General features: G+C 40.3%; 1 protein-coding gene across 5 annotated transcripts in view; it reads left to right on the top strand.

Annotated features, from left to right (window-relative positions):
- The window catches only part of hipk2 (homeodomain interacting protein kinase 2), a 105,277-nt gene that overhangs the window by 20,081 nt on the left and 57,771 nt on the right, over positions 1 to 27,425 (top strand). For all 5 annotated transcript variants that reach the window (XM_038290969.1, XM_038290968.1, XM_038290966.1 and 2 more), the window contains exon 2: positions 3,712 to 4,858. In XM_038290969.1, coding sequence (XP_038146897.1) covers positions 3,712 to 4,858 — 1,147 coding nt within the window. The remainder of the gene's footprint in view (positions 1 to 3,711; positions 4,859 to 27,425) is intronic.

Below are 27,425 nucleotides of genomic sequence, written 5' to 3'. Positions count from 1 at the left end.
ATCAACGGCTACACTTCAAGCGCCTCTCATGACCTCCCTCCTCAATCTCTGTTCTCTCCCTCCCTTCCAGTCCATCCCTCACCCTTAAACTCCATGCAGAATGGCCCTGATCCTCCCAAAAAGAAGATTAACCAACCCCTGACAGAGAAGTAATCTCTCTGAAAACATCGACTATTATCGTTTCAACATGCTGCTTTTGACCAGACTGAACTGCCTCTCTGGTATGCTTAATTGCAGACTGTGGGACACACAATGCTCCTTTAGGTATGCTAAATGGAACGCCTTGGCTACTGAAGGCACTCCAACATTGTAAATGTACAACAATGGAGTTTTGCAGTTTGGGAATAGGCAGCAGAGTTCAGGAATCCAAGCATAGATTTCACCTTCATTGAGAGTTTAGTGTTTCAGACTGGAAATCATAAATATGTTTAAAGTTTGAGTTTATTGAAGACTGATTCATGAGAGGCAGACCTCTTTTCCCAACCAACTATAATTGGTCACATTGTTGTCTATGAATGTAGTCATGAGATAACATTCCAACCATTTGACCTCTTGTGTTTGGCTCATTTAATTACTTATCTGTCTTGTGCACAAGGCCCCTTAAACTGCTGCCGTTTGTTCACCTTTTCCTTTTCCTCATTGTCAGAAATGCAGGAAATTATGAAATATATCAAAACTGAACTTTAAGTGTTTCGATTGAAGTCGCAGCTCTTTAATTTTGTTTTGTTTGGCAATATTTCAAACCCATACACCATTTTCAGGTGACACATATGATCTCATCTTCATAAGCAGTAGTAATATCAAACCACCTGTTGAAAAGACTGTGACTCTATGGGTGATGGGAACTATGATTTTATGTGATACAGATGTATGAAGCAGTTAGATTTGGCCTGTCCTCATAAAACCAGAGCGCTCCATAATCACACTGGCAGATATGTTTCCATAAGAGGGACCGACTGAATCTGTGCCCATCCATCCATCTCAGTGTCCGTCAGCCTGTGCCTCAGTCACACGGGGCTGACGCTGTTCTGTGACGCAACCCATCATTCAAAATTATTTTTAGCGTTAAAGTCCAGGCGCAGGAATCGGTAATCCAAGGAGTGACATCTGGCCCTCAGGGCTTATGTGATTAGCAGAGAGCCTTGGCCCTAATAGCCTCACGGACGTTCTGTGTTGCTTTTCTAGAGAAGTCCAAGCAAATCATTGGGAGAAACAAAACAGACATGTTAATTGCATAGAAGAGTTTAAAAAATGTACAGAAAACAAGTTGAGGGTACTCTAAGTTAAATGTGCAGGAAGCTCTTTAATTTAATTCACTTTCAATCCTGCTGCATTACGGCTAAGAACAGATAACCACATATTAACTATTAACTACTATTTGATTCTTTTCTTTTGTCAATGCAGTCACAAATGTGAATTTTGTCTTTTATTCAACACAGAATCAGAGGAAAAAAGATTAATGCATGACTCTAAAGTAAAAGTGAAATGATAGAACACATGCATAGACATGCATTCATCGTCTGTTTCTCTGTAAACTCAGTCAGTGTAAAAAGGATGGTCTGAAGTAGGTACCGGACATTATCAGTTAAGCATGCTTTAAGCTCTGTTATATGAAATGCATCTTCAGTTGTGCTGCTTTCAGGCTAAAACCAGATAACCACACAAAGTCAAACTAGGCCAAAATGAAAGATAAAAAAAAAATGAAAAAAAGAAATTGTAGGAGGAAGAGAGGTCAGCAGTGATAAAATAAAACAATTGAATCAAAGAGGAGAGGAAGGCTGCCAGCTTGCTACTGAATTAATCATCATCAACACTGAAAGGGCTAATAATGACAAAGTGGCCATTTCTTCTGTCTGCACAGTGGAGCCTGCAGTATAATCCTTGTTCTATTTGGAGACAGGCTTTTAATGCTTAATCGCTTTTGAAAACAAAACATAAGATTTCCAGCTTCTAAGGTTTTTGCTAAAAATCCCAGTCTCACATACAGAAAACAAGTTTTGAATTCTGATTTCCTGAGCTTTGTTCCAGTGAATCAGTGGATCAGTCTGTGGGAACGGAGGGAAACTCTTTGTTTGTTAGCAGTCATCTAATTTAAGGTCTATGTGCCCAAGCCTCGGATAATCTTTTTTTCTGCTATAATAATTGTTTCAACGTTACATAGAAGTCTGTTTGCAAAAAAACAGAGAGAGAGATAAAGAAAGGGGCTATTTTGGGCAGCTGTTTGCTTGGAGAAGCTTTTGCTTATTCTGAGGCAACTTTTTCCCAGGAGTTCGGAGCACAGCCTCACTGCTGCTTCTGCTTTTGTTTTGTTGTTTCCAGGATCTGTGCTTGTGCATGAGTTCAGTGCCCTTCTTCTCATTTTTATAGTTGCTTGAACACACATTCTCCCTCCACCTTCTCTTTAATGAGTAATTGTGTAACAGTAATTGCCTGTGTATGTTTTTGTGTGTTTTACATCTAGGAGGATAAGAAAAACATGACTCTTTCAAACGTACATTCGTCATATATGTTTTTATTGTTATTTTGTGATGCTGATCTTCTGTAGATGTCAATTAAAAGTGTTATTATTCACACAGACTGTATACAGTGCTCTGACTGAGAAAAGAGGGGGAAAGACCTGACCCAGTGGTTTGTCTGAGCAGCATGTAATCCAAATCTGCTTATCTCTTTGCTGAACATTTTGCTGTGTCTTAAAGCTACTGAGCAATTAGAAGAAATTTCAAATGTTTGATTATTTCTCTTAGAAATATTATTAGAATTATATAAGTAATACCTCTCACAAGGCTTTCAACAATTTGAACAAATAAATACTATCCTATTCTATTTTATTCTACTGACAGTCTACATAAACTATCAGGTCAGGCAAGCAGAACAATCAGAAATTCAACTGCTCAGTTGGGAATATCTGTCAATTGTACCACTAAAAACCCTGCGTGCAGTTGCTGGTGAACATGAAAACTAATGCTGCCAACCGTCATCCTGTGCATAACATGTTGATGTTGGTGGCAGCATCATGCTGTGGGAATACTGAACAACAGTTGAATTCCTGCCATCCCCGGAAGGACTCCTGTTAGCAGCTGCAGAGGACTGGGATGGATTGGTACTCCCAGCAGGAGATTAAAGATTATAGAGCTACTGATGGAAAAGCAAAGTTTGGATCAAACTACATTAACAAATTAGAATGTCAAAGTACAGACCTAAATAGTATTAGTTATCTGAGAAAGGTTTGAAAAGTGATATTCCAAAGCCGTCAACAAAATCTGACCAAGCTTGGACTATTTTGGAAACAAAAACATAGATGAAGGTAAAGCCAAACCCCCTAATGACCAAAGAGTAGTTACTCATTGGTGTTGAATTTAAATACATGCCACACTTTCATTGTTTGTTTATGAATTTTAAATGGTATAATTCAGTGTTTAAGTTCAAGGTTCTTTGATGAAGAAATCTGGAGATGGTGGTGGTTGTAGTGGGTGGGTGGGTGGGGATAAACACAGTAACAGTGTGTTAAAGGGTTTCTTTTTTGATTTTACTTGTCACTATAATCTAGTAGTTGCCCTGCCATATGCTCTCTGTTTTAATGACCCCCTCTGACACAAGCTGTTTTTATTTAAAGCTTGTAACCACTGCTCGTGTTACAGACTCTCAGATTCCTACCTTCTCATTTCATTTTTTTTTTTTGCTCCTCCCCTGTACCCCCACCCCTTGTCACAGGTATGGCCTCGCAAGTGCAAGTGTTCTCCCCTCAAACTCTCCAGTCAAGTGCCTTCTTTAGCGTAAAAAAACTCAAGGTGGAGCAGAGTTGTAACTGGGATATGACAGGGTACGGCACACATAGCAAAGTCTACAGCTACAACAGCAGCAAGAACGTTTCTGCCACCGGTGGTGCTCCTCTAGGCATCAACAGCTCCCTGCAGGTCGCCAGCTCCACCCTGCCCTACGAGCAGGCCCTGATCTTTCCAGCCAGCGCTGGTCATATTGTGGTTGCCTCAGCCAGCAGCACCTTGGGGGCCGTCGGGTCTCTGCTGGGTAGCAGTGGTGGAGGCAGCAGCAACAGCAGTGGCGGAGGCGGTGGAGTTCACAACCTGACGCGCCGCAGCACGGTGAGTCTCCTGGACACTTACCAGCGATGTGGGCTTAAACGCAAGAGTGAAGAGCTCGACAACAACAGCAGTGTGCAGATCATTGAGGAACACGGCCCACCCATGATCCAGAACGGAGGAACAGGTGGAGCGACGGCGGCCACGGTGGCAACCGCCACCTCCACAGCGACGTCCAAAAACAGCGGCTCCAACAACGAAGGGGATTACCAACTAGTCCAGCATGAGGTGCTCTGCTCCATGACCAACACCTATGAAGTCTTGGAGTTCTTGGGTAGAGGAACCTTTGGGCAGGTGGTGAAGTGTTGGAAAAGGGGAACAAATGAGATAGTGGCCATCAAGATCTTAAAAAACCACCCTTCATATGCACGGCAGGGGCAAATTGAGGTCAGCATCCTGGCGCGCCTCAGCACAGAGAGCGCAGACGACTACAACTTTGTGAGAGCCTACGAGTGCTTCCAGCACAAGAACCACACGTGCCTGGTGTTTGAGATGTTGGAACAGAACTTGTATGACTTCCTCAAACAGAACAAGTTCAGCCCTTTGCCACTCAAGTACATCAGACCTGTGCTTCAGCAGGTGGCAACGGCGCTAATGAAACTGAAGAGCCTCGGACTGATCCACGCCGACCTGAAGCCAGAGAACATCATGCTTGTGGATCCTTCTCGTCAGCCCTACAGGGTCAAAGTCATTGACTTTGGCTCAGCCAGTCATGTGTCCAAAGCAGTGTGCTCCACTTATCTGCAATCCAGATACTACAGGTAAAAACATCAACTCACAAATAATAGACCTGGTTTGAGCTGGATATGCTGCCTTTTTCAAAAGTGAATCTTTTGCATTTTGTTTCCCATTTAAATGTGTTTTATTCACATTTTCATTGTGCAACAGGAATTATTGCATTTACATTTGGCCTTTAGTTTAATACCCCCTTAAAAACCTCAGTAAACTCCTTCAAGATTGCTTCAGATTAGTGATATTTTTCTTAGTGTAAATCAAGCTGATCTGTGAAGGCCTCAAAGGTCCCCAGCTCAGTTAGGAAACTCCTTTAACATGATAACTTAAAGTCCAAAGCTCTGATCTTTGTGTAAGGGTAGAAACATTCTCAAATTTTCAAAATAAAAGCTATGAGAATCGTGCTTGACATTTTCCAATGCATTTTTAAAACTATATTAAACAGATATGCTGCAGAAACTTTACACCCTGATAATATAATAACCTGGAAAGCCAGATTTATAATGTGCTACACTTGGGTTTAGTTCTGTACATGATCAATTTAGGACTCCTCTAACGTTTAACAGAACATTCAAGAGGACTTGGGAAACTGACACCTAGTGCCCACCTTTGGATAAAACCAAAGTTTGTTTTTAGTAAATTACAGAAATAAATGAAGCAGCAGCAGATGCCGTGTTAAAAAAAACAACAACTATTACTCTTTCAAAAATGAAAGTATGAATTAATGCATGTAAACAGATGATAGCAATAGCTACACTCAGATCCTCCTGCACTGCCATGTTTATTTTGCTTCAGGTGTGGGCTTGGCAGCCCTCGCTTCCATCACAGCCATATGTCCCACCTTAAACCATAATACTGTAGCATGATTGGGTCTTTAATAGTTAAACCAGGAGCGGGACAAGATGGATTCTTGTGAGTTGTAAATGCTTATTTACCACCAAGATTCAGCTTGCAGGCAATGTTAAACATAAAACAGTGGCAGTATCATCATGTGGGGATTCTTGTCATTAGGAGGGACAGACAAGCTGATCAGTGTTGATGGGAAGATGGATGGAGCTAAATCCAAAAACTTCCAGAAAGAAAACCTGTGGAGTTTCACGTTTTAGCAGGACCAGCCTAAACAAACAGTATGGAATGACTTGGGAAAACGCACATGGCTTAGCCAAAGTCCAGAGAATGGATTATAGGCATTCGGGCCACTAATGTATTACTTTGGAGAGTATGTAGTTGTAAAATTAGAAAATCTGAAAAAGATCAGGTGGAGTGTTTAGTCCTGCAGGGCACTGCTTGGTGCTAAAAGAATGATCAATCATATCCATCTAGAGAAGATTCAAAACACGATAGATGTTTTTTTCCTGTTGGTTGCATTTTCATATTTTTGCTGTCTTTGCCTGGTTTAATTCAGGGCTGTTTTAATGGGAATGTTTTCGCCATTGTGCTGGTTAATAAACATCCAGAATTGCTTGCCAACCTTATGAGCCGCTGCTGAAATTGTCTCTGCATTCCAGCTTTGTGTTTTCCTCGTGTTTACTGCATTTGTTAAACCCCTATTTAATCTTAAACAGGCCAGTAAAACTCAAAGGCTTGTAAAGTGGCCAGCTGCTTATTGTGCCTAATGAGATAAAACAAGCATGTTTTGGTGCTACTTTGATGATTATAGAGGACCTGCTCAGTTTTCTCACGTCTTGCTCGGGCTGTCGTAAAGAAACAGAAGACCACAGGGAATTTATGAAGCAGAGACTTTGTTTCGTTGCAGAGAGACGTTTGGGTTAAAAATGTGCTTCCTGTTTGCAATAGAGGAGCACTGAAAGGATCTCAGACAAACTCCCTCATAGAAGAGGGTACTAATCATGTGAGGTGGCAAGCTGCCCATATGCATCTATTCACCCTTCAGCTCCCCCGGCTCCTTAGATACTCGGCCCCCCATCGCAGAGTAGCTCCCATTTCCCCAGGGATAGAGATGAGGGGTCAGCCCGAGTTCTCCTGTTATATGCGCTTGTAATCCACACCAGCAGACCCTGCATTAGAACCAGATGACGCTCTGGGAAGACCTGTTTTTCCTCTCCCATGGCTTTTAAAAGAATGGATATTTTCATCAACAGCGAACTTTGAGTTCAGATTTGAGTGAAGGCAGATTTTAGGGGACTGTATGCCGTCTTTATCAGCATAGAGGGGAGCTTTGTGTGGGGCTCAGGTGTGGCTCTGGCTTTTGATGGAAAAGCAGGTGTGTGTGAGCTGTTGCACCCACACACACACTGACACACAGAGACATACTTTAACATACATGCCAGGTGTTGCTCCTGAGCTCAGCTTTTTGTGGCATGTGCTGTAAGAAGTTTACAGAGTATCTGTAAAGAACACTTCAGTTGTTTTGGATGTTCTGGAAGTAAGCATGGGTCACCATGACATTTTTATATGGTTCTCTTAAGATTCAAATACCACTTTTTCAGAGTAACTAGATTACTAGGCTTTGATTTGTTCAATTAGAGGCTGCTTTTTCATAGAAACATTGCCTTAAGCTGACAGATTGTCATTTTGCAAGTATATTACCTTAATGGTAGTGATTGGTACTGTCATTGTTCACATTCAGTTCACGACAGGCTCTCGTTTCCATGACTGAAAATCATTTCTAGTCCTTGTTCTAGCCTCCTGACTTGCAGTGTACAGCATGTATGTAGCCAAGTTTTTGTTTCACAGAAATAGGCTACATTTCAGGGACTTACAAGTTATCTTCTTGGTGTGGGGGTTTGAAAGTAATATGCAAATTGGGTTTAGGTTAGGGTTAGGTATGTGTTGGTTATGGTTAGGTTTAGGGTAAGGGTTAGGGTTATGGTTAGGGTTAACATTAGGCCATAAAAATGAATACAATAGAAGTCAATGGAAAGGCTCCACTAGGGTAGTGTAACTTTTTGAAAATGGCCATATCAATTTAGCTGTAATAGACTGTAATTCTTACATTAGGTGAAAATGTAATTAATTTAGAGTTGATTTGAAGGTCAGTTGAGTTTTGGTAGGTTTAAATGTTTTCATTTGTCTCTTCCAAAAGCTAAAGCTACTTCAGTGCATTTGGTTTTCACTTTGCTTATAATAAATATCTTATCCATAAACAGGAATTTTGTTATGAACAATTACCTTATTAACAGGATATCAGCACTGAAATTTAAACAAAAAATCTCCAGCATCATTTTATTAGTTTTCTTTAAAATGGAGAAGAAACAATTATTACTATTTTTGCAAAACATTTCAGTAAAATAATTACTATTGTCACAGAAATTGTTGCTTGTACAGCTAGGTAAATGCCGTCTGTAGCTTTATTTTTTTGTAAGTTTGACTTAAGCAAACCCTTAAATTTAGCAGTTGTTTTATAAAGCCTATTAAACCCAAAAATTTTCAACAAACCAAAAAATTGTTGAAATAAACAAGCTTTATATCCTTAATATCTGTTTGAGAATGTTTTTTTTTATTATTGTTTGCTTAAAGAGCAGGTTTATGATAAAGAAAATGCTTCTTATACTTACGTAGATAAAGAAAAAACATATGCATTTCTATCATAGACTAACGTGTTTTATTGAAACTTCTGTTTAAAAAAGGATATGGCGTGCAACAAAAAGATAATACTACATAAAATGAATATTCTTTGCACCAATAGTCATCTTTTGAAGAAATGCCATGCATTAAAATGCAGAGGAAGAACTGCAAAAGCAAGTAGTTTTCTATACCCTTTAACATTTAAAGTCATTGCTAAGTTCCCCAGCATCTTGCAAAATATATTAAAAGCTACGGTTTAGGTTCTAAAGGGCCACGTGTAGCCGAAGCTTCAGGTTACAGATCCCCCAGTCATGGTGTAACAGGACTGTAATGAGCTGATGTAAGCTGGTTAATTAGTCAGGCTATCTGCTTTGTATAGGTTGCCTGTAGCTGGCTAATTAAAGTCTTAAAACAATGTTAATTAAGAGCTATGCTTGTTGGTCATTTGTTTACCAATTTATTACTCAATCTGTTTTTGATGACCATCGATCTGTCCAAACATTCAAACATGACTTTTTATTTAAGGTCCAAAGTGGAACCATGTTACTTTAAGCCAGCTGACAGGTGGTGTGCAGTCGCAAAACTTCAGTCTTTCTCAGCAATCTGATTTAAAAGACTACTGTCACTGAAAATCTATGTGCTTTCTGTGAAAGACTTTGGGATGGCTTCACATCACTAGGGACCGGGATCACCATCAGAAAAGAAATTTGGGTTAGTAATCATATTTTAGATTAGAAGTTTACTTAGAACCTAACTTACCAAAAAGAAGAAAAATAAATAAACTCTTCTTACTGATGCCACTATCTGATTAGCCAAAACATGTGGTCGAGGTATGGGTTGCATTTTCATACAGAGGGATCTGAATTCTACCTGTTAAATTTGAAACTTCTTCACCAAACCTTAAAATCCAACATGTCCGCCATTCATATAAAGCAGTAATTCTACTCTGTCTGCTCCTGTGGGTGAATATGGTGCTATGTTTGAAAGTCCAAAATGCACACAAATACAGTACGGTAGTAGCCCTGTAACACATTTTTTTGGAAGCATTGTTGGTTATGGTAGTTACTGTAGATTGGTCCCATACCAAAGACAATGAGGAACCTTCCGTCCAGTTTGGGAAACTGAAGCATTTTTGGTTTGCTGTGGATAGCTTCAGGTCTTATTGAGAGCTCTTCATGTGTTTTGGCTGTTTATAATAGCCCTGGGTTAAAATTAATTTGCTGGTATTTATGTTTCAAATATTTAAAGCAGGTACCACCAGTGGTACTTGAACTACAGTTTGGGAACCGTGTCCTTGCTAAAATAAAATAAAAGAGAATTTATTTAAAAAATGTCTTCTTTTTTTTACTGAGCAGATATAAACAATCCCTAACAGTTTACTTTAATTAGGTTGAAATTAAGGCTGGAACTAACGATTATTATGCTAATGGATTAAACTATTTATTATTTTTCAATTAATCAATTAATAATCGGACAGCAAAAGGTTCCTTAAAGAATTTTTTTGTTTTTACGGAATTAAACCAGCGGAATCTAAAAGGTTTCCACTTGAGGAGTTCTAGATAGAACATTTTGCCAGACGAAAATGTTTTTTTTTTTCTTAAATGCAAAAGGTTTACATATTTTTTTTTACAATTTTGGTATAATTACTGCTCTAAGTGGGTTGCTCTGTCAGCTAAATGCATGTTTTAGAGTCTCTATACTCCAGTTAACGATTAATCAATAATTTAATTAGTTGACAATTATTTCAATAATCGAATAATCATGATTAATCCGAAGAATTGTTTCAGCCTTAGTTGAAATTCATATTTTAGCATTTAGAGCAATATTTTTTTAGATTCAGTTACTCCTTAATACTAAATATGATGATCAAACATTCTTAACAGAGATAAGAGTAGCAGTTTAATCAGTTAACTAATCCAGAGCAATTTGTATGAACTTAAAGGTTACATATGCTATTATTTAATTTATTTGAAATAGAATTAAGAACTAACAAAAGCATTTAAATCAATTATCTAATTAAAGTAAAATAAACTAAAACAGATAATTAAAAATTATTTGTAATTGTTCAATTGTTCCTCCTGTGGCTATACAGTTATAATATAATGATTTCTTCAGAACAATTATTCGTTATTGTGATTATTTTGCATAGATCTTAACTATATTATGAAATATAAAAAAACTGAGTGGTTTTTTGTAAGTGCAGATCCTTTTGCTTTCCTCTTTGACGAGTAACATAAGAGGCCAAGATGTCCAGTCTCCACCTAATCAACAATGCCACTGATTGACTTGCAAACTGTAATTTTAAAACAGCATTACCTTAATTAAAATGACCCTTTCTGTCGCTCTTCTGCTAGAGAATTCAGAAATGCATGTTTAGAGACATGCATACAGGTCGGTGTTCTGTTGTTTTAGTAGTACCAAAATAACCCCCCCTTGTCGCCTGTCGCTGCCCCTTTGCTGCAAGTCAGCAATCAGGTTCTAGTTTTTCTTCTGTGGGAGCGGGGAGGGGAGGGAGCCGGAAGGATCATCCCTTCATTTCCTCTTGGCAACAGATCGAGGAAAGAAAGACTTCCCGTATCCGTCAGCCACCAGACCACAGGACTTAGTGACCCGAGTTTTGGTGCACTGGAGATGAGAGAGAGTTTCTTGTCAGTTTCTCAGTACTCCCTAATGAACAATTCACATTAAAGATTACACTTGTGGTCAAGGAGTACCAAGGGTGCCTTTAACTATGTGGACAAACTGGACAAACTGTGGCTGTAGGCAGAGTTCCCAGTGAGGTCAGAAGCTTATAGGATAACATCCCTCCATCTTTGATGATTACAGATGAGGAGATAGCAGCCTGCTTCCTCTAGCCTGTTCACAGACATGCTGGAGATTACAACCATGTGTGCTTATCCAGTGCTCTTATTCTCTGTATATTTACTACAAACACCACCACCACATCACTGCTCTGTATTGATTCTTGTTGAATGACTTGTTTTCTTTTGTGTTGTTATGAACAATAACTGTTTTCTCTTTAATGAGGTGAGCAGACTGCAGAGATTAATGGCAGCAGATGTCACAGATATTGTTTGCCATTGACATCATATGTCCTCTAACAGACTTGCAAACCAGTTATAGATTTTCACAGGGTTGACTCATGCAAATAAAATAGCAGAGTTGAAGGTAAACAGCTTTGGCTCGCTTTGAGATTAGAGCTTAACTTTATGCCTTTTTGTGCTTAGTAGCTGCAGGGTCATCTAGCTGCCCCCCTCTATCATCAGTAAAACACTCCATTCCACTGGTCTTTAGCCACTACAGTTTTCCAACCTGTACTTCGAAATATTTAAATGCTTCGTGCTGTTTATGTCCTGATTACATCATCATATGACCTAACCTTAATCCCCCTTCTATCCCCTGTTCCCTGCCCTTTCCTACTGTTCTTCTTCCTTCCTTGTGGCTAATTATGTAACAGGTAAGCTCGCAGCTTAGGCTTAATATGCCAAATAAAGGAATTATTGTCCCGTCCCACATAGACATTTTTGTCCTATTTATCTCCTTGGGGTAAGGCCATGAGATTAGTGGAATGTTACAAGATGTTATTTAAGTTTATGTGAGGTTTCCTGAGGCTGTCCAGCTGGTGTTAGCTGGTACTGACACGGAACCACATTGTGCAGAGTATTGAATGAACAAAAAAAAACACTACATGACTGCTGAACTTTCTAAAAGCCTCGTAGTTTAAGGATGCATTGACATTTATTGACCGTATTATGTCAAAAAAAAGTATTTTATGAATTATTTGTCCTAATTATCACTTGTGGCATACCTCCTGTATGGGGACGATTTTTGACCAATCCTCTTTCTTCAATATGTCTAGATTTTCCAATCCCTCTTCTTGATAACCTGATAAAATAAAAAAACATTAAGTTGCAATACATACCTTCAGATACAATCATGATTGCTTTCGAACACTACTCCAGTGTATAAACAAGACTGACATGACATAAAGATTAACCTCTGTAAGGTTTCAGGACAGAAGACCCAGAATTCAGACAAGACAGTGTTTAAAAACAGGTGGATATGCAGCGGCTAGGGTATCTACAACAGGAACATCTATAGGAGAAAAAATACAGGTTCATGACCACAATAATATGATGGAGGATGATTATGAACATGTGAGTCACTAACCTGGTTTGACAGTTCAGTCTGTTCCCAGAGAACAAAGATGATTCCAGCTGGTTAGCGGACAAGACGCAGCAGATGCTGCCAGAGAGTTGCAGACTGAGAAAGCCTAGAAGGCTGCAGAACTGACAGGAGATCCAATCCGAGCTGATGAAGGAAGGCATGATAACTCAAAGGGTGAAGTCAAAAGCAGATCCAGATTCAGTCCACAGAAGAATCCAACAGGAATCCTAAAACAGGTCAGCCAAACAGATCAGAACAGGGACAGGCATGCTCAAAGGACCGAATACACAAAATCAGTCCATCAGAACACTATAGCAACACTAGGGTTGTCACGATACTAAAATTTTCATCTCGATACCGATATTCAGGAAAATATTTGATACTCAATGCTTTTTTTTCAATACCACAAGGATAAAAACAAAGTCCCCAAAATTTAACAGAAATGTTTTTATTAATAAAAAAATCAAATAAAAAACAATAAAAAAAATACAATAAAACAGAACAATATTTTGAGGTTGTATGCTGTGCACAAGCAAGCTTGATTAAAAAAAAAAGTGTTAAAAGTGTTCCTTTCTTGACTATGCTTCACACACATAACAATGACACTAGCCAAACCAGTTAACAAACAAAAATAAATGCTGTATTCCGGGAGGAAAGAGCAAACCTTGGGTTTAGCTGCTTAATACATTTTTAGAACCCAGGTTTTTTCACAGGTAAATAGGAACCTGGTCCGATGTAGGTCAAACATGGATGGTAGAATCGGCTGTGTTTGAGGGTGTTTGGACGCAGGTCTACTTTTCTCTGCTTCATTCTGCGACTTCAAGAGAGGAAATAATACTTTTCAGTGGTATTGATGCTTTTGAAAATGAGTATCATATCCGGATACAGCGTTTTAGTTTCGATGCTTTTTTGAGTAACAATACTTTTGACAACCGTAAGCAACACTAGAGAACTCTCAACACCAAAGGCTCAACAATAATCTGGCACTGATGGCTGGGACCAAGGAGTTTAAATAGAAGCAGAAGCAGGTGGTTTAGATAAGAATTGATGAGAAACAGGGCAGAACTATACAAGTGAATGAAATGAGCAATCAAGCCAGCCTTCATCACCAAGATCATGACAACCTCAGGATCCTGTTTTTCGTCCCAGTCGGTTCATTTTGGAACCAGAAGGCAAAAGACTTGTTGGTTTATCAAAGATATCAGAGTCCTGATTGAATATCCTTATGTGAAGCCAAGGGATAATCAAGTGTTAATTAGCTTTAATGAACTATGTCTTCATGCAGCCACTCCAACTGGTAAACAGTTGCCCCAGAGAACTTTTCCTTTCCCAGATGGTTGTAATGACTCTGTTTAATTTTTATAATTAAACATAGTTACTTTCATTATTAAAAAGTCTTATTTGCTGGCCGTGGTGCCAAAGCTACTTTGAAAAAAGTTATTGTATGTCATAGTTGTCTGAGCGTTGGAGAAAAACTTTAGTGACTGTACCTCTTTATGATTGTTTCTCAGATGTTGATGCATAAAAAAACTTATTTGTGAAAGGAAGCTAGCTTCACAGGGAGTTTATCTACGCTAGCTGTTACTTTAGAAAGGCTTCAAATAAAATTAGCTTTTACTTTGCAAGTCTTCAAATAAACTTCTGATTCTTACAGCGCAGGAGACCTCACAGTGCAGCTCTGCAGCCGGGGTCCTGATAGTGCAGCTCTGGGTCCTGACAGTGGAGGTCTGCAGCCAGACCCCTCTCAATATTTCTGGCGTGATGAAAATGAGATATCTGCATCTGAGAGAGAAAAAGCTTCCTGGAGTCACTAGTAATCCTAAGTGTCCAAGCTATTCTCATGATGAGTAGAAAGGGGAGGCAAAGTGAAGCCTAAGAAAAATCCATAAACTCTACACTTTATGGTTTTTATAAGAATGGTTAAAGCAGGAGCAGGACATCATATAAGGCATGTAGATCTATGGGAAGCTGTATGGGAACTTCTTGGGTGAAGACGAGCCTTTGCTCCACCTGTCTGTATATCTCTCTATCTGATGTTAGCGTCACCCAACCAGGCAGACAGGACAGGCGTTCCAGCACATTTACCCTGCCTCTGTCATACATCAAGGGGTGTTTTAACGAATCAGGTTGCTATTAGTTACTGTTCTCTGAAGCGTGTGTGTAGGGGTGTGTGTGAAAAAGGGAGGAAAAGGTAGGAGAACAGCGGGATCAGGTTGCTAAAGAGGAACGATGAATTTAGAGGACTGAAAGACAGGTTGGCTTAGCTGCTAATAGCACAGGTGTTGTTTATTAGAAGATTCTCATGATTGAACGGCAGGAAAGGGAAAAAAGGGGAAATGAGAGCAGAGTGAAGGGTGGAGGGGTGGATGCGCAGATGGGTTTTTGTTTTGCATTCCTTACCGTCACCTGGAACAGGGCACTTTTCTCCCCGAGCAGTGGCAGATAGTTCCAAATGCAGATGAGCTTTCATTAGTTTCAGCCTGACAGGAATACACTTAGTCTTTCTGCTGACTTTCTGCTTTTCTTATAATTAGTTTTTCTATATTTGCAGCTTGTGACCAGAGAGGACTGGGGCTGTCTGGTTGCTGCTCGCTGCAGATCCTAATGCCATAGATTGCTATCAAAAAGGAGCAAATAAGAGGCAGACCCCTAAAATGATAATTACAGCTCTGTGGATTCACTGTTACGCTCTTTATGGCAGTTATAATACCTTAGTATGCATGACAGAATCCTAATAACCTGCTTCTCATTTATGATTTGCCTCTGGGCAGCTCTTCCTTGTGTCTCCACAGAGCAGTCAGCAAGCAGCAGGCATGTAGCTGCAAAGCTAATTAACAACTGGTAGTGAAGCATATGCATCAGAACATATATAACTCTCTGCTGCTCACATTTATTCTGGCAAAGAATGAATGGAAATGATTGAATTATTTAAGATGGATGTGAACCTTGCCATGCAGGAGACGGATAGACCTATCACTGCACCCTGACAGGCTGCACAGGTGTGTGCCCTTGTACCTCTGCTAGTGTGGGACCTGCTCAGACAAGACTTAGCTCTGTGATTTGCAACACAGCATTTTACTCTGGATGCTGGTCTTTGTTCTCCGTCACAGTTCAATTTCCATACATTAGCCAGGATATTAGGCAGAGGGAAATTAAGCCGCCCCGATAAAACTCAGCACGCTGCCCACTCAGACTCACTGAGGCGGCTATCTCTCCACACTGTATTGATCGGCTTAGTTGAAACAGTTTCTTTTTTTTTACACCTAAGCTTTTTGTGATGTTTAGTTAATGATGGTAGAACACAGTAGTTACTTGTTTGACTGAAGCTCCTACAAAATGCTGCTTAGTGGAATCAAAGTGTGGTAGATAATTAAAATATAGGTTAAATATATTTTTTATGTCAGAAAATTATTAGCAGGACATTATTAGTTCTGGGCCAAAAGTAAGTATTCATACCTCTTAAACCTGATTGAAAGTAGATAAATCTGCACCCCAATTTCGTAAGTTAAGGAAAATTACAGTTTTTGAAAAAAAAAAGTGAAAAGTGCAACAAGTCTCTGTAACTAAGCCCCCTTGTGTCAAAACCTGCTTCCATTGCCCTTTTGGGCTACAAAAAGGAACGTCTACGCCAGGCATGCCCAAAGTCGGTTCTCAAGGGTCGCTGGAGGTTTAAGGGGTTTCTCTGCTTAGACACAACTGATTCTGATGAGATGCTATCAATGAAAATCAGCTGTGCTGCAGCAGGAAAACCTCTAAAGCCTGCAGTACAGCGGCCCTCGAGGACCGACTGGGCATACCTGCTCTATGCTAATCTACAGTCTTTTGCAGCTGCTAGCAGGTTTTCTTTAAATACTTTTCTTTATTTAGCTGCATTGATGCTTCCAGGAATTCTTACTGGCTTTTAAATCCCTTTGTAAAAAAAGAAAAAGCATCACCACAGCATGATGCTGCCACCACCATGTTTCATGTTCTCCTCACTAAAACACTGTTTTCCACAGTTTGGGATTTTATTAAAAAATGTGGGGTGAGAGAGGACTGAAAACATTCAGCAAACATGAACAATCATTTCAATTCCTTTCTTTAAGCTTGATAATTGTGCATGACTTATTGTTACCTCATCATATAAATCCCAACAAAGTTTTATTTTGTAGTTTTAACTTCACAAATTGTAAAAAGAGTCAGAGAGGTGCTGATGCTCTTACAGTGTAGTGTAGATTAATTTTCCATTTATCCGCATCTTTTGTGTCAGATTTCAGTATCAACTGGTTGGCAGGGTTCTAGGCTGCGATCAGCGGCTGACTGGCACAGGTGCCCTTGGGTCTAAATAAATCATGAGGCTGCCTGCTGATCCCCTACCTCCATCATTCCTGTATGCCCCGCTACCCCACCACAGGGAGCTTCAGAAAGGGGGCATCCCCCACCGATACGCACGCCGCCTCTATTTCTTCCAATCCTTTTCGCTTTTCCTCTGCTTTCTCAGCCCCCTACCATCACCTCCTCCATCCATCTCACATGAATATTTAAAAGCTCACACCAAGATGGAAGGTATGCTGCCAGGGCAGTAAAGACCTGTAAAAAAAATTCATTTTAAAGAGGTTTCTTTATTCGGTGCAGGTCGGGAAATTAAAATCTAAATAGTTTAATAACAAAGAGACCAGTGTTTTATGGACAATCACAAAACGAGACAGCTGAAAGCAGCCAGAGGGAGGGACAGACAGCGGAGAAGGGAGACACTGAGAGTGGGATCGGTTGGGGGGCCGGTAGGGAGCAAAACCATGGCTCCGTTTGTGTGAGTGTGTTTTGTTGTCTTTAATAAATTTTGGGGTCCCTTTAGCTGGAAAAATAGCACAATGTGGGGACAGGGGTCATGTAGGGTCAGGGATCACATTTAGGACTAATGCATGAATTGAGTAGCGTGAATTGAGTTTAGGATATGGTTTGAAGCTGTAATTTTTAGGTTTAGAGTAAGGGTCACTGTTAGGCTGGAGAAATCAATGGGAGTCAATGAAAACACCCCACAAAAATAGTAAGACAAGTTTGTGTGTGTGTGTGTTTGTTTGGACTTTGTGCCACTGTGACAGAGGATGCCTGGTGTGCAGAGACCCATGCAGAACCCTATGAAGTTTTCAACAGAACAAAACAGATGCGTTTGTTTTCTCAGTTGCAGGAATTTGCTAATGTGCATATATGCCGGGTAAATAGTCCAGACAAGCAGGCAGCGCTCTCTGCTGCTCGGCCAAGCACCCAGAGCCCCTGCATTGGAGGAGAAAAAGGGTCTAAAGTTGGTGGGTCCCTTTGCAGCTCCCCCCCCTTATTTTTAATAATACTGCATCATTTCCAGGATTGACAAACTGTGTTACTTTTTCAACCCTTTTTTTTTGTATTCTTATTTGACAGCAGATATTTAAGTCTAGTTAAGCCCCAGTTATTGGCATCCCTGCTGCGTGCACTGCAGCTCCTATATATGCTAATTGCTGACAGTTGTTGCTCTATAAAAACGTTGATGTTTTTCCGAACGACGAGTTAAACGAGCTTCCATTTTTATCACTCTGGTTATTTTCAGAAAAATACTCCTTTAGTCATAAAGCAGCAACTCTTAGATGTCCTTTTATCGCATGACAAGCACTTACCTCCAGATAATACAAGTGATGCTTTTTAAAATGTTTCATTTAGGAGGACAATATGGCAAATATAACATAAAAGGGTTGCCCAATCACAGAAAGGCTGAGAATAAACTAAATCCTCATTTATAGGAATGATTTGGTTTATGTGGGTCATTGAAGATGATGTAGTCAGTTAACTAAACACCAGTGAGCTGTTTGCTCTGAGGTCACACAATCCCATTTGGATCATGGAGAAAAAAAAAAAAAAAAAGAAGCCATTTCCACGTAATTTACGTCTGCGGCGTCACTCTTTTATCGACTCTGTGTCTCCTCGCATATGGACATCTTCAGGGGTTTCTGAAAAAGAGCCAGAAGAGCTTTATAAATATTGCTTTTCTGGAGTACGATGGCTTGTTTTTATTCTTCTGAAGCCGAGCTCTTGTCGTGAAATAGGTCTGAAGAAAATCCTATTTCACCCAAGCTTGATAAATAATTGAAAATGACTAATAGCACCTTGTGACAGATCGAGAATGTATCGCAGTGGTGTATCAGATTGCTTGTGGTTTCAGCCTTAGGCTTAATTTGTTTGGAAAAATAATTACTCCTGTATTGGGTCCTGGTTAAATATTAAAGCTACAGTGTGTAATAATTACAGGCATATAAAGTCAGAAATTTAATATATTATACATAACTATGTTATTTATCATCACCTATGAGCTCAGCCTTTTAACCATAATATTTGCGTTGCCTTAGAATTCGTTATTTATAATTACATAGGAGCGGGTCTCGCAGCCATGGAGGCTGACATCTTTGCGCTACGGCAAGCGCAGAGGCAACAAACTAGCGATTGCGAGATCTCCCATGACGCTCGAAAATGACTACGGCAAGTTGAGAGAGATGAACTGAGACGGTACTGAACAGTAGATGGCAGTATTATGCCTGAGAAGCGTTTAGTCTGCCTGAAACCAAAGAAGAAGAAGAAGCAGGTATACTGCGCCTCAGTAACAAGAAAGGTGAACAAGGCGGCAGGCGTGAGTGACTTTGCAAACTGTTTGGCACTGTGTGGCCAAACATCAGACGAATGGAGGATCATGCCTACTCTGTATCACAACGAAAAGCGGCGGACACCGAACCCCCGTCATCTAAGAAGCGGAAACACGACGAGAATAAACGCAAGCGTGACAAGAAACGACAAAAAACACGGATCAACATTGGCACGGCATTTACACGATGGAAGTCACTGATGGAGGAAAAAGGTTTTCAAAGTGACGCTCAAGTTGCCAGTTTTCTCTTGGACAGGTAATTAATCCTACACACACAATTGTCTAATATCACTGCAGTTTTTGGAGTACAGGATGCTCAGACCTGTCTAAAACAATAACATGCTGCGTGATGATGCTGTTACTCTCCAGTATACTTATTCAGCAACGTCCCTGACGTTTCACAGGTAATGATTCAGTAATTTTCTGTAAAATAATTTTCTGGATATATACCTCGGTTACTTCTCTGCGGCTCCTTTGGAGATCTTCAAGCCTTTCCTCCTCTGCTCTCACCCCGCTGGCTCCCCTCTCTCGCCTGGCCCCAGCTGCACGCTCACCCCGGCCTCTCTGCCCTCTTCCTTTCCCTCTTCCTTGCCTTGTAACCCCCGTGCCACAAACAAGACTTGGACTCTGTAAACGGGGAATATATATTCTTCCAGCGAACACAATCTCGCTGTTAAACTAATGACTACAATTACTTCGTCTGTTTATATCACCATGCAAAGCAGCTCACCAAAACGTCACAACGATGTAGAAAAAATAACGGGTATATTTATTATCTTAAGTCTACATGAAATCTATACCCTACACAGACTAATGAAATACTATCTGTAAAATTATCTACGTAAACAAACCTCATCACTTCAGAAGGTAGGTGATGTGGACGTCGTGGAAGACATTTTGTCCTGTAACGCTCGCCGTACTGTTGGGGGGGAGAAGCGGTGGGGGGGAGATGTTCATGTTGCTGCGGTCTGCAGTCTGACCGCTAGATGTCGCTGAAAATTACACACTGTAGCTTTAAAAGGGTTAGCATTAGGAATGTGGAAAGAACCTTCCTTTGGCAAAACTTCCTCAGACAGACAGACTGGCACATAAAATGTTGACTTTATGGTGTTTTTCAAGCTACTACATGGCTATGTTTCATAAAGACTAACCCTGGAAAATAATGTTTTTCTGTGCGGTTAGCCAGTGAGCTTTAAAGCCTAATCCTTGTGTTTTATGAGCAAGGCGCGTCAGATTGTCTGCAGACTTCAGTTGGTTAGTGAGCGCACAAGATGCAGGGCACCATAAGAGCATTAGGATGGTAAATTAGACTCCAAAGAGAATCAAAAAGTGAGATTGAAGATAAGAAGAAGAATAGAAAGGAAGAAATACTGAAGCAAAAGCTAAAGGCAAGGAAAGAAACTAGGAGTAAACTGATTAATATAAGTAGGAATGGCAGTTATTCAACAGAGTGGGCAATTTAGCGAGAGCGGTTGTATATGTTACAGGCTGATTGAGTAAAAGGATGTGTCCTTGCTTGCTAAGCAGCAGTTGCTCTATGTTTCTTAAACAGCTTAATGCTCTTGTGGGATCAACTGATATACATCATATTACTGAGGTTTCAGCAGAAACAGATGATTAGAATGTTAACACATGTAGCCTGATGCCAAGAGGGCCCCACTACTACACAGTAAACGCCTAAGAAGTAGGTAGCAATACACAGAGTCCAGAGTGAAGTGGAGTTTTAATGTTAGGTATCAGCATCAGCTGTATCTGAGCTACACGTTTGGTACGCTGCGTTTATTTATTAAATTTTTTTTTTGTGCAGTTTGAGGATTTTTCATACTCCGTTGTTTGTCTTTAAGTATTTCATGTTATGGTTGAGTTCCTAATTTGAGGTGCTGTCTTTAGTAAATGTTTGTGCTGATTCTCTGGCCCTCTGTGTTCTGTGTTTTATCTACTTCCTGTTTTCTTTTTTGCTCAAGTGTCTGAGTCTCAAAATACGTTCACACTGCAGGCCTTAATGCTCAATTCCGATTTTTTTGTGAAATCGGATTTTTTTGCATGTCCGTTCACACTTCCAAGTATATGCGACTTGTATGTGATCTACTGTGTGAACTGAAAGCGTTCAACCGAAGTGTCCCGCATGCGCACTAGAGGTGGGCGGATCGATCCCAGGATCGATACTATCGATACCAACGCTGGTATTTATATTGAACAATATTCGTTTAACAAGATCGATACTTTTTATCCTCTCTCGCGCGCGCTGACTGCTGCGGAGTCACCAGTTTCCCCATATGTGTAACAGCACTTTGCTCCCCCTCCCCTCTCCTACAGTCACATGGCTCAGCGGCGCCAGCCAATCAGCGCGCAGGCTTAGCTTGGCCTGCCCACTCAGCACTACGTCACACAGACAACCGCGCTGCCGGTTGCTGGGTGAGTGCTCACTCAGACTTGGATGGAGAGAGAGACCAAAGACCCGCCTCCAGCCTCAGACAGACATCTTTGACCCAAGCGTTTCAGTCCTCCAGAGAATATCCAGGTAGATAACAGTGGTCATCGTCTGCAGCACTTCATTATACATCATATATTACTCAGAAAGTGTAGTTAAGACCTTGAAAAAACCCAGTACATTTATCCCATTAAAAATTGTTAGCTAAAATAAGCTAACATTAGATAATCTCTTATTTATTCCACGATTGAGAACTTTATAGAAAAAAAGCAACAGGCAAGTGCAGCTTAAATGTAAAAAGTATCGGTATCGGTATCGATATCGGCGATACTGACCCAGTATTTACTTGGTATCGGATCGATTAAAAAATCCCGGTATCGCCCACCTCTAATGCGCACTCGAGGACGCGATGACGTCACATGTAGCAAGCGTCCTCAGTGTTTGCGGAAGTAAACATGACTCGTAATACCGCAGCGTATATTGCGTTCTTTAAGTTCTTCTCCAACAGGAGCAGGCACATTACGAATGAAATCTTTTTAAGAAGATCAAAAAGAAAGAGAGCCAGATTTCTTGCAATGGCGTTTTGTGGGGCAGTAATAGCAACGTCCGTACAGAGCTCTCACTGAGCTCTCTATTGACTGCTCTCTGTGTTATCTTCCGCCATGGTTGTTAGTTTTTCCCACCTCCGCTTAGTAGGACGCAGATTAGTAACGTTTAGTAACATTTGTCAAGTATCAATGACGTGTAGGTCGGATGAATGCGACCTGGCCGTACAGACACAGGTCGCATTTGAAAAGATCAGATACGTATCGGATTCAGGACCACATATCCAAGTGGCCTGGGTCGCATTTGAAAAAATCCGATCTGTGTCGTTCAGACTGTCATAAAAAGATCAGATACAGGTCACATATGGGCAAAAAAATCGGAATTGGGTCACTTCAGGCTGCAGTGTGAACGTAGCCTTTTTGTCGCCTTTTGGTTTGACACTCAGCCGTTCCCTCTCATTAGTTTTTTTCACTCGCTGCTCTGTTGCTCTCACCCTATGATTAGTCCCACCTGTTGATTGGCGCAGTAATCACCATTCTAACATTTAAGCTCCCTGGTCTCCTCACTCTTTTGTCAGTAGTGCTTGTTGTGGCCTCCCGGTCATTCCCCTCTCCTTCCTCGCTGCTTGTTTTCTCTAGTAGGGTTTCTGAGGCATCACCCTATCTGCTTCAGTCTTTGGTGATTTCTATAGATGGGATTAAAGTTTTGTTTTATTAAAGAAATCTTTGGATCCTAACATTGTTTGGCTAATTCACTCTGTCTTATCACACCCATTATTTTACTGACCATCAAAAAGCCATTAGCATCTTTCTGACTTAACATTTGACTTCTTCTCTAACTTTAGAAGTGGTGCCCCTTTTAAAATGAGTTATATTTTGGAACTTTCACATTTTAAAATGCATTTAAAAGGCTTAGAGAAGGAGTTCCCAACAAATTGAAACCCTTTATAAACAACAGAAAAAACAGTAAATGTCTCCTGTTTGTAAATCTATAGTCCTCAGTGCTGCACATACTGGTTTGAAGACATAAAAAAGCTGCTTCTTCTGTGTGTTTAAATAAAATGACCTCGGATATTTTATTAGTGCAAATCAAGTTCCATTCCCCTTTGTTGTTTGTTTTGTTAGCATTAATGTAAAACATTAACATGCATCACTCCTTTAGTTCTAAAAAGACTGGTTGTCATGGTAACCAAGGCTCCTGTTCCAAAAATGGTCTGTTTGTCTGAGCAGGTCCAACACCTGAACCAGACGGAGGCTGTTTTGATCTTCCTTCCAGCCCTCACTGACAGCTGTGCACTTTGGGGACACAGAGGGCCCTTGAGCCACGCTCTCATCTCACTTCTATTGTTTGCCCAGGTGGGCCTGGACACCCTATAGCCCTCCCCCTCCACGCAACCCCCAGCTCTGGTTTTCTTTCACCTTTCCTCTCTCTCGCCCCTCTGTAGCTTTGTTCCATGGGGAGCTGTGGTCCAACTGCAGCTTCTGGTTACACAAAGAAATCCAATTGGCTTTCATCTCCAGCATGTTAGGTGCACAAAAAAGATGGATGTTAGGTCTTTACCATCTGTGGATTTTAGTCTTCTATCTCAATAGTTAAAGGTTAGCCTCTCTACTGTGTATGAACCAGTATAGAATTTGATCTTCAAAAAGAGTCTGAAAAAACATCCCTTGGTTGGTCCATCCATCCATCCATCCATCCATCCATCCATCCATCCATCCATCCATCCATCCATCCATCCATCCATCCGTGGATTTTTGTTCATAGATGCCTGGATCTGATACCTAATTGGATATTGGCTCCAATATTGAATCTTTAGCTGGATCGGATATCAGTGTTTGAAAATATGACATATGGGGGATCCAATCCAATGCTCTTCACACGGAACTGTTATTTCTTTCTTTTTGCTGCTTATTTGTTAAACTAAATTATGTAAAGTACATTTATATTGGTGTTCATTTTTTTCCTTTTTTTTTTTTTTTACAATTTTTATGTCATGGCTAAAAGCCTTCACTCACATGGCAAAATATATGCTCCATTGAATCGGATCATATCAGATGTCAGCCGATACGATCAGCCCAAATATCATTATTGGATTGGATCAGCAAAAACTGGATAATGCATCTCAATTTCTATTATCTATCAGTTTAGAGCCCAGTTAGCAGATTTTTTTTTAGGTTTATCAAAGTAGATTTTGACAATTAGTACCTTCATATTTACCTCTTTATTTGTAAATAAAATAAAATAAAGAATGTATGTATATTTTTTTGAGTTAATTGCTAATTTTCTGTTTGTCTAGCAAATTAAATCCTTAAAATTATACTTTTTGTAGCTTCTTTGAGAGCCGCCATTTCTGCATCATAACAAATGTCTGTACTTAAGAAAGGTTTACTGATCAAACCTCTGCTACTGGCAGTTTGGAAAAATTTGGTTGTTAAAAATGTCCAGGAGTCCTGGAGGAAACCCATGCAGGTTCTGTTTGCTCTTGTGGTTTTGTTTTCCTGCAGGTTCAAAATGCAACACTATAATGAGACCAACTGCACATGTTGGTGCAAAAAAAGCTTGACGCCCCCCAGGGGCCTGAAATCCCAAATCCCAAACCAACCCTTACACTGTCACCATGCTGTCACCAGGCGGGATTCCCTCCTGCTCCCTAAAAGCAGAGTCTTTTAAAGCAGCATAGTGATTTAAGTTTGAGCAGAGCTTTGGGCTCTGTGAGAAGAACAGCTGAGAAAACAGCAGGGATTTTACATTGTAGTGACCACTTCCCCATCTCCCCTTTTCCCATCTTTGCTCCTTTTTTTTCTTTAAAACTTTCCATTTGTCCCCCAACCTGAGGTCCCTCCCTCCCTTCAGCTCTCCCCTCTCCTCCATCCTGACCTTTGTCCCTCAGGCAGGTCTGACTGGCATTTCAATCATCACATCTACAAACCAAAGTCTTTCTCACAGCCTCATCCATCACAGCTGGCTGTGAGCATAAATAGCATCAATATATGCCACAGTACCTTATTCCTGCATGCAGCCTTTGGATGTTTAAGCTGACGCTATGCAGGAGTCTGTTTGAGAACGCTCAGCAGGCCCTCAGGCTGTGACACGCATTTAATTTCAAAGATAAAAAGAGACATATTTTAAGCTCTTTATGTAGAAAATATAAACATACCAAACCTCATTCCATGCTTTATGTAGATAACAAATATGTATCTGTTTTCCTTCCTTTTGGAGCATAAACAGGTGGTTAGGTGGAAAATGGGGTCAAACTCTACCGTTCCTTGCTTTGGGTTTGCAAACAGGTGTATGCGACTCAGAGATATCTGCAGCCACACGCAAAGCAAACACCCGTGCTGCTGACTGAGTTAGCTCTGCTGCTCTTAAATAAGTCAAAAACAACCATTGCTGCGGGAGGAGTGAGTTCAACCGACTCCTTGAGCTCGTGTGCACGCCTCTTTGTGCTCAGCTCCTCTCTTTGAATCACAAATACACTCTGCCGCTTAAATCAATCATAGCTACAGCACCTGTTCAGCAGAAATGCCAGCATCACTTAAAAAGGCTGCCTGTTTGTTTGTGTCCTTCTGTCTGGTTTGTTTGGCTTTTTTTTTTATTGAGCAGGGGAAATGCTGGGGTACACAAGCATGAATCATAAGGGGTTTATCTGAGGAGTTTATAAGAGTATATGAGAGAGGGTAATAGTGACCTGCCGCATTTCTTTCCCATCTTCTGTTTATTTTAAACCTGAAATTTAACTGTAACTGCCAGATCATTTTAAAGTGGTAACAAAAAAACATTTATCAGATAAAAAAATTCACATTACATGATAGACTTAAACATAATTGTCAGGCAGAAGGAAAATGATGTGTCACTTTATATAATGGCCAAAACCTTAGGGTTAAACTTTTTCCAGCGCAATTTCTATTTAATGTTTTCTAGTTACCTCAAAAAACGTTCTAATTTTTCGTTTAACCTCTAAAGGCAATTGGTTGCATTGGACCTCTTTTTAAGAATATTAGGCTCAATAGCTACGTTTATATTTTAAAAAATGTCCCTCTCCCGATCTGAACCTTGGTTCATCAGAAATTCAAATCTTCACATGGATACAAAATAAAACGATCCGATCATGACGTGTGTGTGTATGTGTACCAAAAATTTGATCAGATGAAATAGTTTTAACGTGCGTAGAACTTTCTAATGTTCCCGAAATGCTTTAGCATTAGAAGAAGAAACTGCCTGTTTTGTAAACAAACCCGTACTTGACTACTCGTCCTTGACTTTAGCTGCTCTTTGTCCATGCCACGCACATTTCTTTTTCTTCCGTGCTTCAGTGATGTCTGTTGATCTAATTTTTTTCCATTATGAACCTTCATCCCTTTTTTGTATCGGCAGTAACTTATTCTAACTCTCCTTAGCTACAGAGGTACAGAGCAGGATGGCATGTTCATTCACACATTACATTTACAGCCACCTGCTCCACCAAAGACCAAGAGACTGAGGATCAGAGTTAGGAGTAAAGAGAAAAACATCCCCCTGATTTTGCACAGATGCAAAATGGAGATTATTTTACTCTGAAGATCCTGACGGGTTTTTACATGAGGCCAACTGCAATGGCAGCTAAATCACCTCTCTCTTCTGCAATAAAATGTCCTTCCGATCGGACCGAATCGGATTAGAATCTTCACTTTTACATGTTTACATGAAACTTTACTATGTTTATTTTTGTCTATGTCAACATAGTTAATGAGGCCTCAATATAAATGGTCTTTGCTGAATTCTATCTAAGAATAAAACCACTTCTAATTCATGAGATTCCCTTTATTGTGTTGGTCAATCACTAAAATCCCCCTTTAGAATTTATGGCAGAATATAAAAAGGTTAAAAGCTGATCAGGGAAGATAAAACCATCTAGAGATTGTTGATTTTGTGACTCAAGAATTTAGATTTGCATGTTCTGCATGTCTTTGGTCCCCAGTTTAGCAGCACGTAAAGGGAGCTATTTGCATTACAAGGTTACTTTGCAGCAGAATGAAACACAGACAGAGCTGTGAGGAAAAAGAACGCTCTCAGGGTGGCCCTGCACTAATTGCAACCGTGGCGCGTTTACTGATTATAGTTAAGTGGTCCAAAATGGTCCCCTGCTTTTAGTCACATTGACCTGCTCCCTCTCTCGGTTGGCGTGGTCAATAGCCGGCCTGTTGAGATGCCTTTCCGCTGAGGGAAGAAAACCAGATCCAATAGAAGTTGTCTCTTTGCTTCATCTGTTAGATGAGAGGGAAGGGACTGGCGGAGCGAT

This window comes from Cyprinodon tularosa, unplaced genomic scaffold, assembly GCF_016077235.1.
Source record: "Cyprinodon tularosa strain WSP-4 unplaced genomic scaffold, ASM1607723v1 ctg290, whole genome shotgun sequence".
In the NCBI taxonomy this organism is placed as follows: domain Eukaryota; kingdom Metazoa; phylum Chordata; class Actinopteri; order Cyprinodontiformes; family Cyprinodontidae; genus Cyprinodon; species Cyprinodon tularosa.
This window is presented reverse-complemented; position numbering and strand designations above follow the sequence as displayed.